This window comes from Impatiens glandulifera, chromosome 9 (assembly GCF_907164915.1).
Source record: "Impatiens glandulifera chromosome 9, dImpGla2.1, whole genome shotgun sequence".
In the NCBI taxonomy this organism is placed as follows: Eukaryota; Viridiplantae; Streptophyta; class Magnoliopsida; order Ericales; family Balsaminaceae; genus Impatiens; species Impatiens glandulifera.
This window is the reverse complement of record NC_061870.1, coordinates 13,762,296-13,773,675: the sequence shown is the minus strand read 5'-3', so window position 1 is coordinate 13,773,675 and position 11,380 is coordinate 13,762,296. Positions and strand designations below refer to the sequence as shown.

General features: G+C 30.2%; 1 protein-coding gene across 1 annotated transcript; it reads left to right on the top strand.

The window, feature by feature from the left end:
- Window positions 1-5,483: 5,483 nt before the first annotated feature.
- LOC124913805 lies at window positions 5,484-8,975 on the top strand. The gene is made up of 3 exons (XM_047454219.1): window positions 5,484-6,250; window positions 6,390-6,577; window positions 8,234-8,975. The coding sequence occupies exons 1-3, from the start codon at window positions 5,515-5,517 to the stop codon at window positions 8,819-8,821; spliced, it is 1,512 nt and encodes a 503-aa protein (XP_047310175.1). The 5' UTR covers window positions 5,484-5,514; the 3' UTR covers window positions 8,822-8,975.
- The last annotated feature ends 2,405 nt before the right edge of the window (window positions 8,976-11,380 follow it).

Genomic DNA, 11,380 nt, shown 5'->3' with positions numbered 1-11,380 from the left:
CTAAAAACCGAATTATCACCAACCTAAACATAACCCTTAACTAAACCGGTCCACATATTTCATTTAACCGATTCCTTGTTAATCTCATCAAATTCAAAGTCTTGTGTGTTGCTTAAAGTTGAAACAGACATTTCCGCCCTTGAACCCAGTTCAAGAGTCTGTGATAGCTTGTGTAGTGTTAAGAACGGTTTTAGTTTTTAATCGGACTATCACCAATCAGTGTGTTGTTGTGTTGTAAGCGGTCACCCTTCCAAAACCGGAACTCCGGTCCTCCAAGGGCGATCCCGATCCTAATATATATATATATATATATATATATATAATAATAATAACATATTGAAATTTTAATTTGCAATATATTTAAATAAAAATAAATTAATTTTTTTTATTATTTTTCTCCCTTTTATATTAATATATTCTTTTACTTCTCTCTATAATTATTAAATATATCATTATTTTAGCTTCTTTTTTAATTTAATTTTTTAACTCTTATTTTTTTTTTAAAATATATAATTATATATATATATATATTTATATCAAAAAAATTATTTGTATTAAATTATTTATATAATAGTCCATTTTTAAAACTATATATATATATAACAACCTTTTTAAAATTAAGTTTACGATATATTTTAAAAAAATTAATATTTTTAATTATTTATCTATATATTATATTAATATTTATTTATTTCTCTCCATATTTATTAGATACATAGTTATTTTTACACTTTTTTTAAAATTTATCTTTTTTTACTCTTATGTTATTTTTTCACTATATAATTGTTAATAAATAATAATATAATTAGATGTACATAGACCATTTTAAGAAATTATATATATTTATATATACTTATTCAAAATTTATTTACGATATATTTAAATAAAATAAATTAATCATTTTGATTATTTCATGGTTTTGAGTATAATTGTTAAGTCATATAAAGTGTATTAATAATTTTAAAGATAACAACAATGTGTTATAGTACAGTGGTAAGTACTCTGTTTGTCACATTCGAATCTCACTAGGTGCAAATAATAATTTGAGTTTTATTATTTCAGAACAAGTAGCGATGTGGTCACCAATGTCGACGGATGTTGGCTAGTGAAGTCGTTAGAGGTCAACGACTATGGAAGAATCATTGCGAGTTGCGACAATGAAACATGCGAGAAGAACATTCGATGTGCAAGACATGTCAATGTGCGAGTCGATGAGGGAAAGTATGAGGAGTTCTCCATCACGAGCAACGATCAATCTATAAACGATGATGTGGGAGATGAACAAACTATCTTAAGTAAATTTACTTTGTAAGTTGCCGCATGGAAGAAAGCTCTATGTGAATATGAAGTGTCTGTATATATAATTAATATTAAAAAAAAGTATGGTCACATTGTAAAAGTACGGTGGCTATTTAAGTTAGTATTTTTTTGTTTCAATTTTCTTTCAATATATGGCCACGGGCAATAAGAAAATGTCGTCAATTTCGTCCCTATTACACACTTTTTTTTTTACTAGTCGCATGTTTTTCTCTCATATATATATATATAATATTTTTTTTATGAGTATAAATAATTTTTTAGTTAATATAAAAATTAACTAATTGGTAATAAAATACATAATATATATATACATACATAAATAAATAATAAAATTATTTCAAGAATCTCAAGTGATCTAATGGTTAAAGTGTTCACATTTAATACTTAAATATACAAATTTTGAAGAATACATTCTTGACTCTAAATATATTTTATATTATATTATTTTTCATCATTAATTTTATATAAATATATTTTATTTTTTATCATACATTTTTTTTCTCATCAAATATAAATATATATATATATATATATATTTTATGAGTATAAATAATTTTTTTTTAATATAAAAACTAACTAATTGATAATAAAATACAAAATATATATACATACTTAAAATAATAAAATTATTTTAAGAATCTCAAGTGATCTAATGGTTAAAGTGTTCACATTTAATGCTTAAAACCAAAGTTCAAATCCAAAACATGTATAATTTTATATAAATACATTTTATTTTTTATTATACATTTTTTCTCTCATATTATATATATATATATATATATATATTATTTTCTTTATGAGTATAAATAATTTTTTGATTAATATAAAAAATAATTAATTGATAATAAATATTAAATACAAAATATATATATATGTTAGATAAATTTAGACCGGTTCGAATAAACCTAACTTAAACAAACTCCCCATGCAGGAACAAGGAACCGGACCGGATGAATAAGAGAACTGACTGAAGAAACCTAACCGGTCTAGCTACCAAACCGATCAAGAGTATTCGGAACGTGACCGCACAAAGAAAGGATCGGCCAAAGCTCAAAACCGGAACCATCAAACAGCCGATCATCCACAAGACAAGAACAACCGGAAGAAGTCCGGTTACATCACTACCAAAGACATTCGGCCAAGTCAAATGACCGACCAGTACAAGAAGACAATTTGGGTATCTATTGAGAATGATACCAAAGGAACAGACTGAATACTTCCATATCCATGCAAGTCTGAGGAAAGACTGTAGGCTGCAGAAAACAGTACTACCGGATCCTTCCACTTCGGGATAAGCCAGAAAGGAAATCTTCAAAGTACAGACAACTGTCCAAACAGACAGTGCCTACATCAAGTAAAAGACAAACCCGGCAGGTTTGCTTTACAGACCGGCAGGTCTGAGACAGGATACCAGGCCTGAGATTGACCATCAGGTCTGAGGAGACGACCGCAGGTCTGAGACACTGAATCACTGCACCTCTGATCGGCCAATCAGATTCAAGGCAGTGAAATATGACCGTTGGTATATTTCACCTATAAAAGGAGGCAGTTGTAGAAGAGTAAATGCGGGACATACATTGGGATAACGAGAGCTAAGAGCATTTACTACAAGTGATAACAGTGTGCTATTCTAGAAAGCCTAAGTGTTGAAAGTTAAAGTGTGTTCTACAATTTCGGTGTAAATTGTAAGAGTGTTATCGAGCAGAAAATAAGTCTCGATCGGCTTGTACTTGTATTCCTTAGTGAATATCCCTCTCGCGGTTTCGAGAGGAAGGGGTGACGTAGGAGTTTTATCTCCGAACATCCATAAACTCTTTTGTGTTATTTACTTTCTGCTGGCTTCATTACATAACCGACTAACTTAACCATACCGCTTCAAATCGACTTTATACTAACCATACCGAATATCCAGATTACCGAAACCGACCCACCATCTCCAAATCTTCATCATCCGAAACCGACCGTGCCTATCACACAAGCGTGCAGCTTCAACCTGAAAGCAAACCTCCTCCGCGCTTGAACCTAGTTCAAGGGTTTGTGACAGGTTGTGTAGTATTGAAACCCCGGTGTTAATCTCTAACCAGATTAACCACCACCTTACGAGTGAGAACCGCTAACCGGTCCAACCCCCGGTCCACCAGCGGCGACCTAGATCCTAACAATATACATACACAACATAATAAAATTATTTCAACAATCATAAGTGGTCTAGCGGTTTAAGTGTTCACATTTTATGCTTAAAACTAAGGTTCGAATTCCAAAATATGCAAATTAGGCATCTAAAAGTGTGATGTCCCGAGATGAAGGTCTGGTGGTGGGTGGTTTGTCGAGTATGAGGTCGGAATTAGTGGTTGGTTTGTCGAGCATTTGAAATTGTGAGGTCACGAGATGAAGGTCGGGTGGTGAGTGATTTGTCGAGTGTGGGGTCAGAATTAGTGGTTAGTTTGGCGAGAATTTGAAAGTGTGAGGTCACGAGATGGAGGTTGGGTGGTGGGTAGTTTGTCGAGTGTCTGGTTAGAATTAATGGTTAGTTTCACGAGCATTTGAAAGTGTGAGGTCACGAGATGGATGTCAAGTGGTGGTTAATGGTTAGTTCAACGTTTGATAAGAGGTCTGTGATCAATTGGGATTGGTTGTTGATTTATTGAAGTGGGAGTAAAAAAGAAGTTGATTAAGATTGGTGAGTGGTTTTCGAGGGATAAAGGACTATGAAAAAGTGTGAGTCACATGATTAAGGTCAGTGGGTCATTTGTCGAGAGGATAAAGAGGCATATGAAAAGTGTGAGTCAAAAGATGAAGATTAATTGGAGGGTTAGTGGTTGAGTTTGACGAGATATAAGAGATGTGACATCAATTGAGGTCGACTAAGATTGGTAGGTGATTTTACCGAAAAAATAAAAAATGTATATAAAAAAGTGTGAGTCACAAGATAAGTGTCAATTGAGGGTTAAGTGTGTGCTGAAAGAATAAAATATATGTTAATATTAAGTTTAAAGATTAAACTTAATTTTTACAAACTAAAACTAATTTTAAATTAAGTAAATTTAAAAAATATTAATTTTATCTAAAATATTTATAGATAAATAATATTTTACATATATTTTTATCAGTGCAATCATTCTAGTCTTTTTAATTTATCTTAATTGTTTTAAATTATTTTAAATAAAAATACTTAAAATTTATCTAAGATTCTACCTTACTTAAATTCAGCTTAAATAGAAATTATTACCTAACAAACTTTTATATATCTCAATCTTTATAAAAATAATAATAGTCTTTCCCTGTCCAATTCTTGGTGCTATCCTTTATAAAAAAAAAATGACCAGCTCTGGTTCAATATAGGCTATTTAAATAACTTATAACCCAAAAACATCTAAGACCCTCCTTCTCCTTCACCACATTATTTAATTTATTACCAAAAATACTAAAATATCATTTATTTTAAATTATTATTTTTATTTTATCATTTATATATTAGAATATTTTTATCAAAATATATATATATATATATATATATATACTTCAAAATTTTCGATAATCATTTAAAAATCGAATCCAAACACATCCATAAATTAAGTTCAAATCCTCCTTAATTTTTTTTTACATTAAATTAAATCTCATATATATATATATATATATATATATATATATATATATATATATATATATATTTAACTACAAATTATAGGATACTGACCCTACCCTACTAGTAGAGATAAGTATGTGGGTTAATTCAATGTTGTACAGGCATTACATGTATCTCACTCATGAAGTGATACCTATACACAAAAATAAAGCATCATCTCTCTTATTTGTTAATTTTTTTCTCTTTGTACATGTAACAATATCTTAATGAATACTTACACTACCGATACATATAACATAGAACTAACCAAGTATGTGTAAATATATCAAGTAGTTAATTTGCGGCTTCACCCTTCCTGAAAAACTTGATTTAATATTTTTGTTCAATCAATTATAATAATAGTTTAAAAACATAATATATTTTGTTTATTTATTTATAATATTATATATATTTTAGTAATTTGGTTTAAATAATAAATTTTTTATAAAAATTTTGTATAAATTTATAACCTTTTTTTATTCTTGAAATAAATAAGCCACCAAGATCAAACGAAATGACAACAGGATTATCCAGACTGGCTGGCCCGTTGCACCTTGAAGCGAGAATTGATGCATTTTTGGGGATCAATAACAACGACGAGAAGTGCGAACTCAGCAATCGAACGAAAGAAAGGAGGAGGGAGTAAGAGAAAGTTGCCTTCTCCCTCTTATCTCGACCACCTACAAATTCAATTCAATTCAATTCTCATTTTGGATGTAAACAGCAACATGTCCTGGCTCGCCCGATCCATCGCTAATTCTCTCAGACTCGAAGAAGAAGAAGAAGAAGAAGAAGATCACACCAATAATGTTACCACAAACAATCCCACCTACCAGGACAGCGACGATCTACACCATCATCTATCCGATCCATCCTCCCCTGTCATCCCCGAGCGCGGCGTCAAGGAAGATCTTTCCGAGCTCACCAAAACCCTAACTCGTCAGTTCTGGGGAGTCGCCTCCTTCCTTGCACCTCCTCCCCAGTCTACGGAAGAATCTGGTTCCAGTGTCGACTCCGACAATCCAGATGCTTCCGAATCGGTGGGAATTGCCGGGATACGGAGTGACTTTGCGGAGATTGGAGGGAGATTCAGAAGTGGGATCTCGAAGCTGTCTAACAACATCAATGTGTCGGAGATTACTAAAATTGCTTCTAATTTCTTGCAATTGAACGTGGAAGGAGATGACTATGATTCGACAGGGATTGCGGTTGGTGTTACTAGAGAAGTGGTGGCTTTTGTCAGAGATATTTCCGCACATCCTCAGACTTGGCTTGATTTTCCGCTTCCTGATGATGAAAATCACGGTGAGTCTTCTTGCTTCATGTTATACATTCGCAAGAGTTAATAAATGAACGAAATAGTTTAAGAACAGTATGCATTTGAAGATGACGACGTTTATGATTTATGTGAAATGCATATCTTGTCCGTTTTCTTCCCCATCAGAGTTTGAACTGTCTGATGTCCAACAAGAGCACTCATTGGATGTTGAGCGTCTGGTCCCAACACTAGCTGGTCTTAAAGTAGAACTTTGCCCACGCCATATGAGTGAAGGTTCCTTCTGGAAGATTTATTTTGTACTCTTGCATCCCAAACTCAATGAATATGAAGCAGAGCTTCTGTCAACACCAGAGGTATACTGATTTTTCATTACTATACAATTGGCATTTGTTACATCTATGCAACAGTTCCAGTTTACTCTATGCCTGCATGTATGATTATAGTATTATTTCAATTTCATAATTGGGTGCTTCAACAGTACAATGGTTTTAGTTAATGCTTTTAACACTATAGTTTTTGAAGTGTCAAAGACTTATCTTGATTCTCGACGACTTTTAAAAATACAAACAATGTCTATACCAAGTCTTGAACACAATTTGTAGGGTTTATAGAAAGATTGAAACGAGGAAATAGACTAAACCCTTAGATTCAAAATAAGGAGACAATCAAAGATGAGAGGCCAAGACTCGATTCTTCGTTCATTTCATTGATAGATATCCTTGACAACTGTACATTATATTGTGAGATAGACAACTTTAATAGCCACATAAAGTTCAAGGGTTTATTTACTATTACTGTAGTTACAATTGTACCCTTCAACTAGAACTTTCCCTGTGTTCTGTTTACCCAACCTTTGTGACAGTTGGGTTGAAAGCTCTAGCATGCGTAGCACATTACTTCTCTGTATCCTAGATGAAACAAAAATCTAGTTTCTTTAGTCAAAATGGAGTTCCTTATCTAAACGACATGCCCTAGTCTGGTGGCAATGAACTTTAATTTCCCAGTTTTTCTTGGGGGCTCTGAGTTCCAATCAACCATCGGCTCATAGAAAATTAAACACCTGACAATTTCTTGACTTGTCGCTCACAAATTGAGCATGTTCTTCGATAATAAACAGTTGGATGGTTGCCCAAAACAAATTCTTGTTCCCAATAGCTACCCCTCATATGTCATCTACTTTAAATTTTTATCAAAGTTATTTTCTATTTCTAAGAAGCTATGATATTGAGATTTTCATAACTAATGTTATAGTTTATCTTTTTCTATTGTCTAGTTCCATGCATAAAATTATTTTTGCAAAACTCCATTTGTTCTTGGTAGATCTTTATCTTCACAATGCCATAATTCCTCATCATTCTTTAGTAACAGAGTTGCGTGAATTGTTCCAGTAAAGCAACAATGGAGTTTATTTTTTGAACAGTCATCATGCGCTCATTCTTCTTTTGTATCATACTGGATTTTATTTTGGTCATAGAAGTAAGCTCTTTCTATATATTGGTAAACTTCTTTCTGTTTAATAACTTGGGCCTTGTTTGATGAGGGGTTATTTGAATCCCCTTATCCCATCACCGATCAAAATCATCAACTAAAATACCATTCATTTATTTTTTATAATATTTGAAAATATTAAATACAAATAATATATTTTGTTAGAAATTAGAATAGGTTCTATTTCCAAACATGATCTCCTCTGTTTACCACCTTCAAATGAGATATCTAACAAAAAAAACTGTTTCCAAATAAAATATTGACAGGTTTAAGTGATGGTTTTCACAAAAGAAAATAGTTCAAGGCTTCTTTACTATTTATTTCATACCTAATAACCCTAACCCTACTAAATGTAACATTGGACTTGAGGAATCAGCTTGCTTTGACTTTCTTATATTTTTTAATTTTTGCTTTGTCTGTTTAAACTACTTTTGGAATGAAATGAAATTGAACTTGTATTGAAAAAGGAATCAGCTTCTTGCTTGCTGACTTGGTGGTTCTTCTGGTCATCTCTTATCCAGATAATTAAAGCAAGAGCATCTTTGATGCCAAACCAAAAGAAAGCAGATTATTATCATGAACAAGAATCATCATCTGGTTCGTTTTCCCTGGAGAACCCCATTAATTATGTTCCCGAAGCTGCTGCTGCTGCTGAATACGAATCTTTACCAAGTACCAACAATTTCGAGACACAGAAACACATGATACAGAAAGATGAAATTCCAATTATTGATAAGTCTGTTGTTGAGGAAAACTTTGAGACACAGAAACACATGATACAGAACAATGATGATGTTGATTATGATGACGACTGGTTGAAGGAAGATAGTGCAGAGATGGTCTCTACCAGCAAACATGAAGAAGAAGAGGATGTTTCTTTCAGTGATCTCGAGGAAGAAGAAGAAGAAGAGGGTGATGCTGATGTCACTACCAGTAGTTACGGAAAAGTAACAAGCGGGTCTGATTCATCAACAAAAGGTTCGCGTGAATGGGTTGAGTTGAGTAGAAGCTCTGTAAGTTCTAATATAGATTCTGTTAAAGTTGTTGCTGGTGGTGCGAAGGAATCTAATGACTGGCTTGACATCGATGATGAGATCGATGTGGAATAGTTAAGTTATGAAATCCATGTTCTGTTGGACTCCAGAAAAATTGTATTTATGTAAATAAAAATTTGTTGTCAACTTGTTTGCTTACTGATTTGTTTGTTCTCTTCTTCCTTCAACTTTTATTTTATTTGAACAGCTTTTAAGGATTAATGAGACATAAAAAAACACAGGGCAAATTAAAGAGAACTAACAGTTATTGCCTTTCTCAATAATACTGGAGGTTGAAAAACATGTATTCGGTTATGCAAAGAGACATAGACTTAACAAAAATCATGGTAGATTAAATGGATTGAGCAAAACAGGAGAATATCTATCAATAATATATATTGGGTTAAGTCAATTACTTCAATATATAATTGTTGTATACTGTAGCTTACTTTCAAATTATTCAGTTGCATAAATATGTTTCTCACTTTCTTTTATTTTTCTATCAAGTTGTCTTTATTCGGTTCGAATTTCATACTTAGATTCGTCAATAACTTACTCAGAATCATAAAAAAGTTCTAACTTTTATATTTCTAGTTCTCAGTTCATCAATATCAGAACAATTTTCCATCCGTGACAAAATTAATGTTTAATTGATTTCATCTGTGAATAAGTTGGATTGGTATCAGTCTTAGATACACTAAAATGGTTCTATTAGAAAAAAAATTATTATTCAATTTAAATAATCAACTTTTATGAAACATTTCATTTAAAGTAATTTCAATAAGAATTGAACTTTAAACTTCAACCTAATAATAAATACATTATGATATACCTGTTCTATTTGGGTACAAATTTATGATAAAAAAATAATCTAGAAAACAATAATTAATTTGAGAGACTCACTTTAAATAGGCATGGGATTGAATATGTAGTTAAAACCGAATATTCGACTGAATTTAAATTCACAGAATTCAAATAAATTGAATTCAAATTATATTTTTTTTTCTTTTGAATCGAATTCTAAACCGATTCAAATTCAAATACGGTTTTCGGTTTAGTTTTCGAGTTTAGGTTTCATCTCGAAAACTAAACCGAAAATAAAATTCATTTTTTATTATTTATTTTTATTATATATTATATAATTTATTACCTATTATGTATTAAATTATTATGGGCTCCTACTAAATTCCTAATATCCCGTCTAATAATTCAGTAAATTTATAAACCTACATTCTTTTTTTTCCTTTCTCTAACTATATCCACCTTTCTCTGGAATTGTAATCCTTCCAATTAGTCACCTCATCTCTAACTTTAATAATATATAAATTATTCATATCAGACTATTTCACTAGTAATTTTACAACTGTCATCAACGCCTCTCTACTGCATATATTGACGTCATCAACAATGTTTTACTTTTGTCGTTCAATCGTCGAATACTGGCGTTGAGTCACTAAACTTAGTTTGCGTTATTTATATTATTTTATAATTTAAGTAGACAAGATCTCTACAAACTTATTTTTTTTTTAATTCTTTTAAGAATTTTTTTTCATCTTATGGGTAGGTTAATATTTGGTCTGAACAGAATAAACGAATTTGAATTCACCGAATTCGAATAAACCGAATTCGAATAAATCGAATTTGAATTTATTTAAATTGGTTTGGTTTCGAATTTTCTTAAAAAAGATAAAATTTTGAAGAATCCTAATCGAAAATATAAATAATCCAAAATCAAACTGATGCTCATACCCTCAATTTCAATTCCACACAAATACATAAATGATTTCAAATAGACCAATGTTTTCAAAAGGAAAAGAAAAATGTCTAATGTAAATCAGAGCCCATGTCACTTAAATTTGAGAATTTACTTAAATTGAGAATTTGTAGACAAATTATAAATTCATAAAATAGAAGTTACTTATAATCATAAAATTTAATTTTAAAATATATATATTATTATTTAGATACATAATTAAGTATTTTATACATTAACAATTTAAAAAATATATTTTTAAATATAAAATTTATTAAAAAATAATAATAAGTAAATGATTCTAAAAAAAATATATTTATAAAATTAACTATATTAATTTATTTATTTGAATAAATATATTATTTTTAATTTTCTCATTTTAATGTTAAATTAAATAAATGATAAAATTAAAATTATTTTTAAAATTTTAAATTCATAAAATCTTATTATTATAAATATAAATTCTAAAATATAAATTCGTAATAGTATAACTAGATAAAAAAGATTAACTAAAATCAGATTCATTAAACTTCTTTATTATCGATAATTTTTTTAAAGAATTCTTTCTTTATAAGGTTGGAATGAGTTGATAGAAGAAAGTATTAAATAATAAAAATGTAAACTTTAAAGGAATATATATATATATATATATAATTATATTCCATGATAAATGGGGGATAAATACCTATTGTTTAGAAGTGACTTCCCATCCAATTATTAATTATCATATGATTATCTAGTTCGAATTGAACATAAGTTCTTTTTGAAATATATATTTATATATATATTCCATGATAAATGGAGGGGAAATACCTATTGTTTAGAAGTGACTTCCCATCCAATTATTAATTATATGATGATTATCTAATTGAAATGAAGCT

Bases quoted from the DNA above. Each gene is read 5' to 3' on its own strand.
- LOC124913805 (XM_047454219.1), top strand. From the start codon at position 5,515: ATGCATTTTTGGGGATCAATAACAACGACGAGAAGTGCGAACTCAGCA. The intron at 6,251-6,389 runs GTGAGTCTTCTT...CTTCCCCATCAG, and splicing joins TCCTGATGATGAAAATCACG to AGTTTGAACTGTCTGATGTC. The intron at 6,578-8,233 runs GTATACTGATTT...TCTCTTATCCAG, and splicing joins AGCTTCTGTCAACACCAGAG to ATAATTAAAGCAAGAGCATC.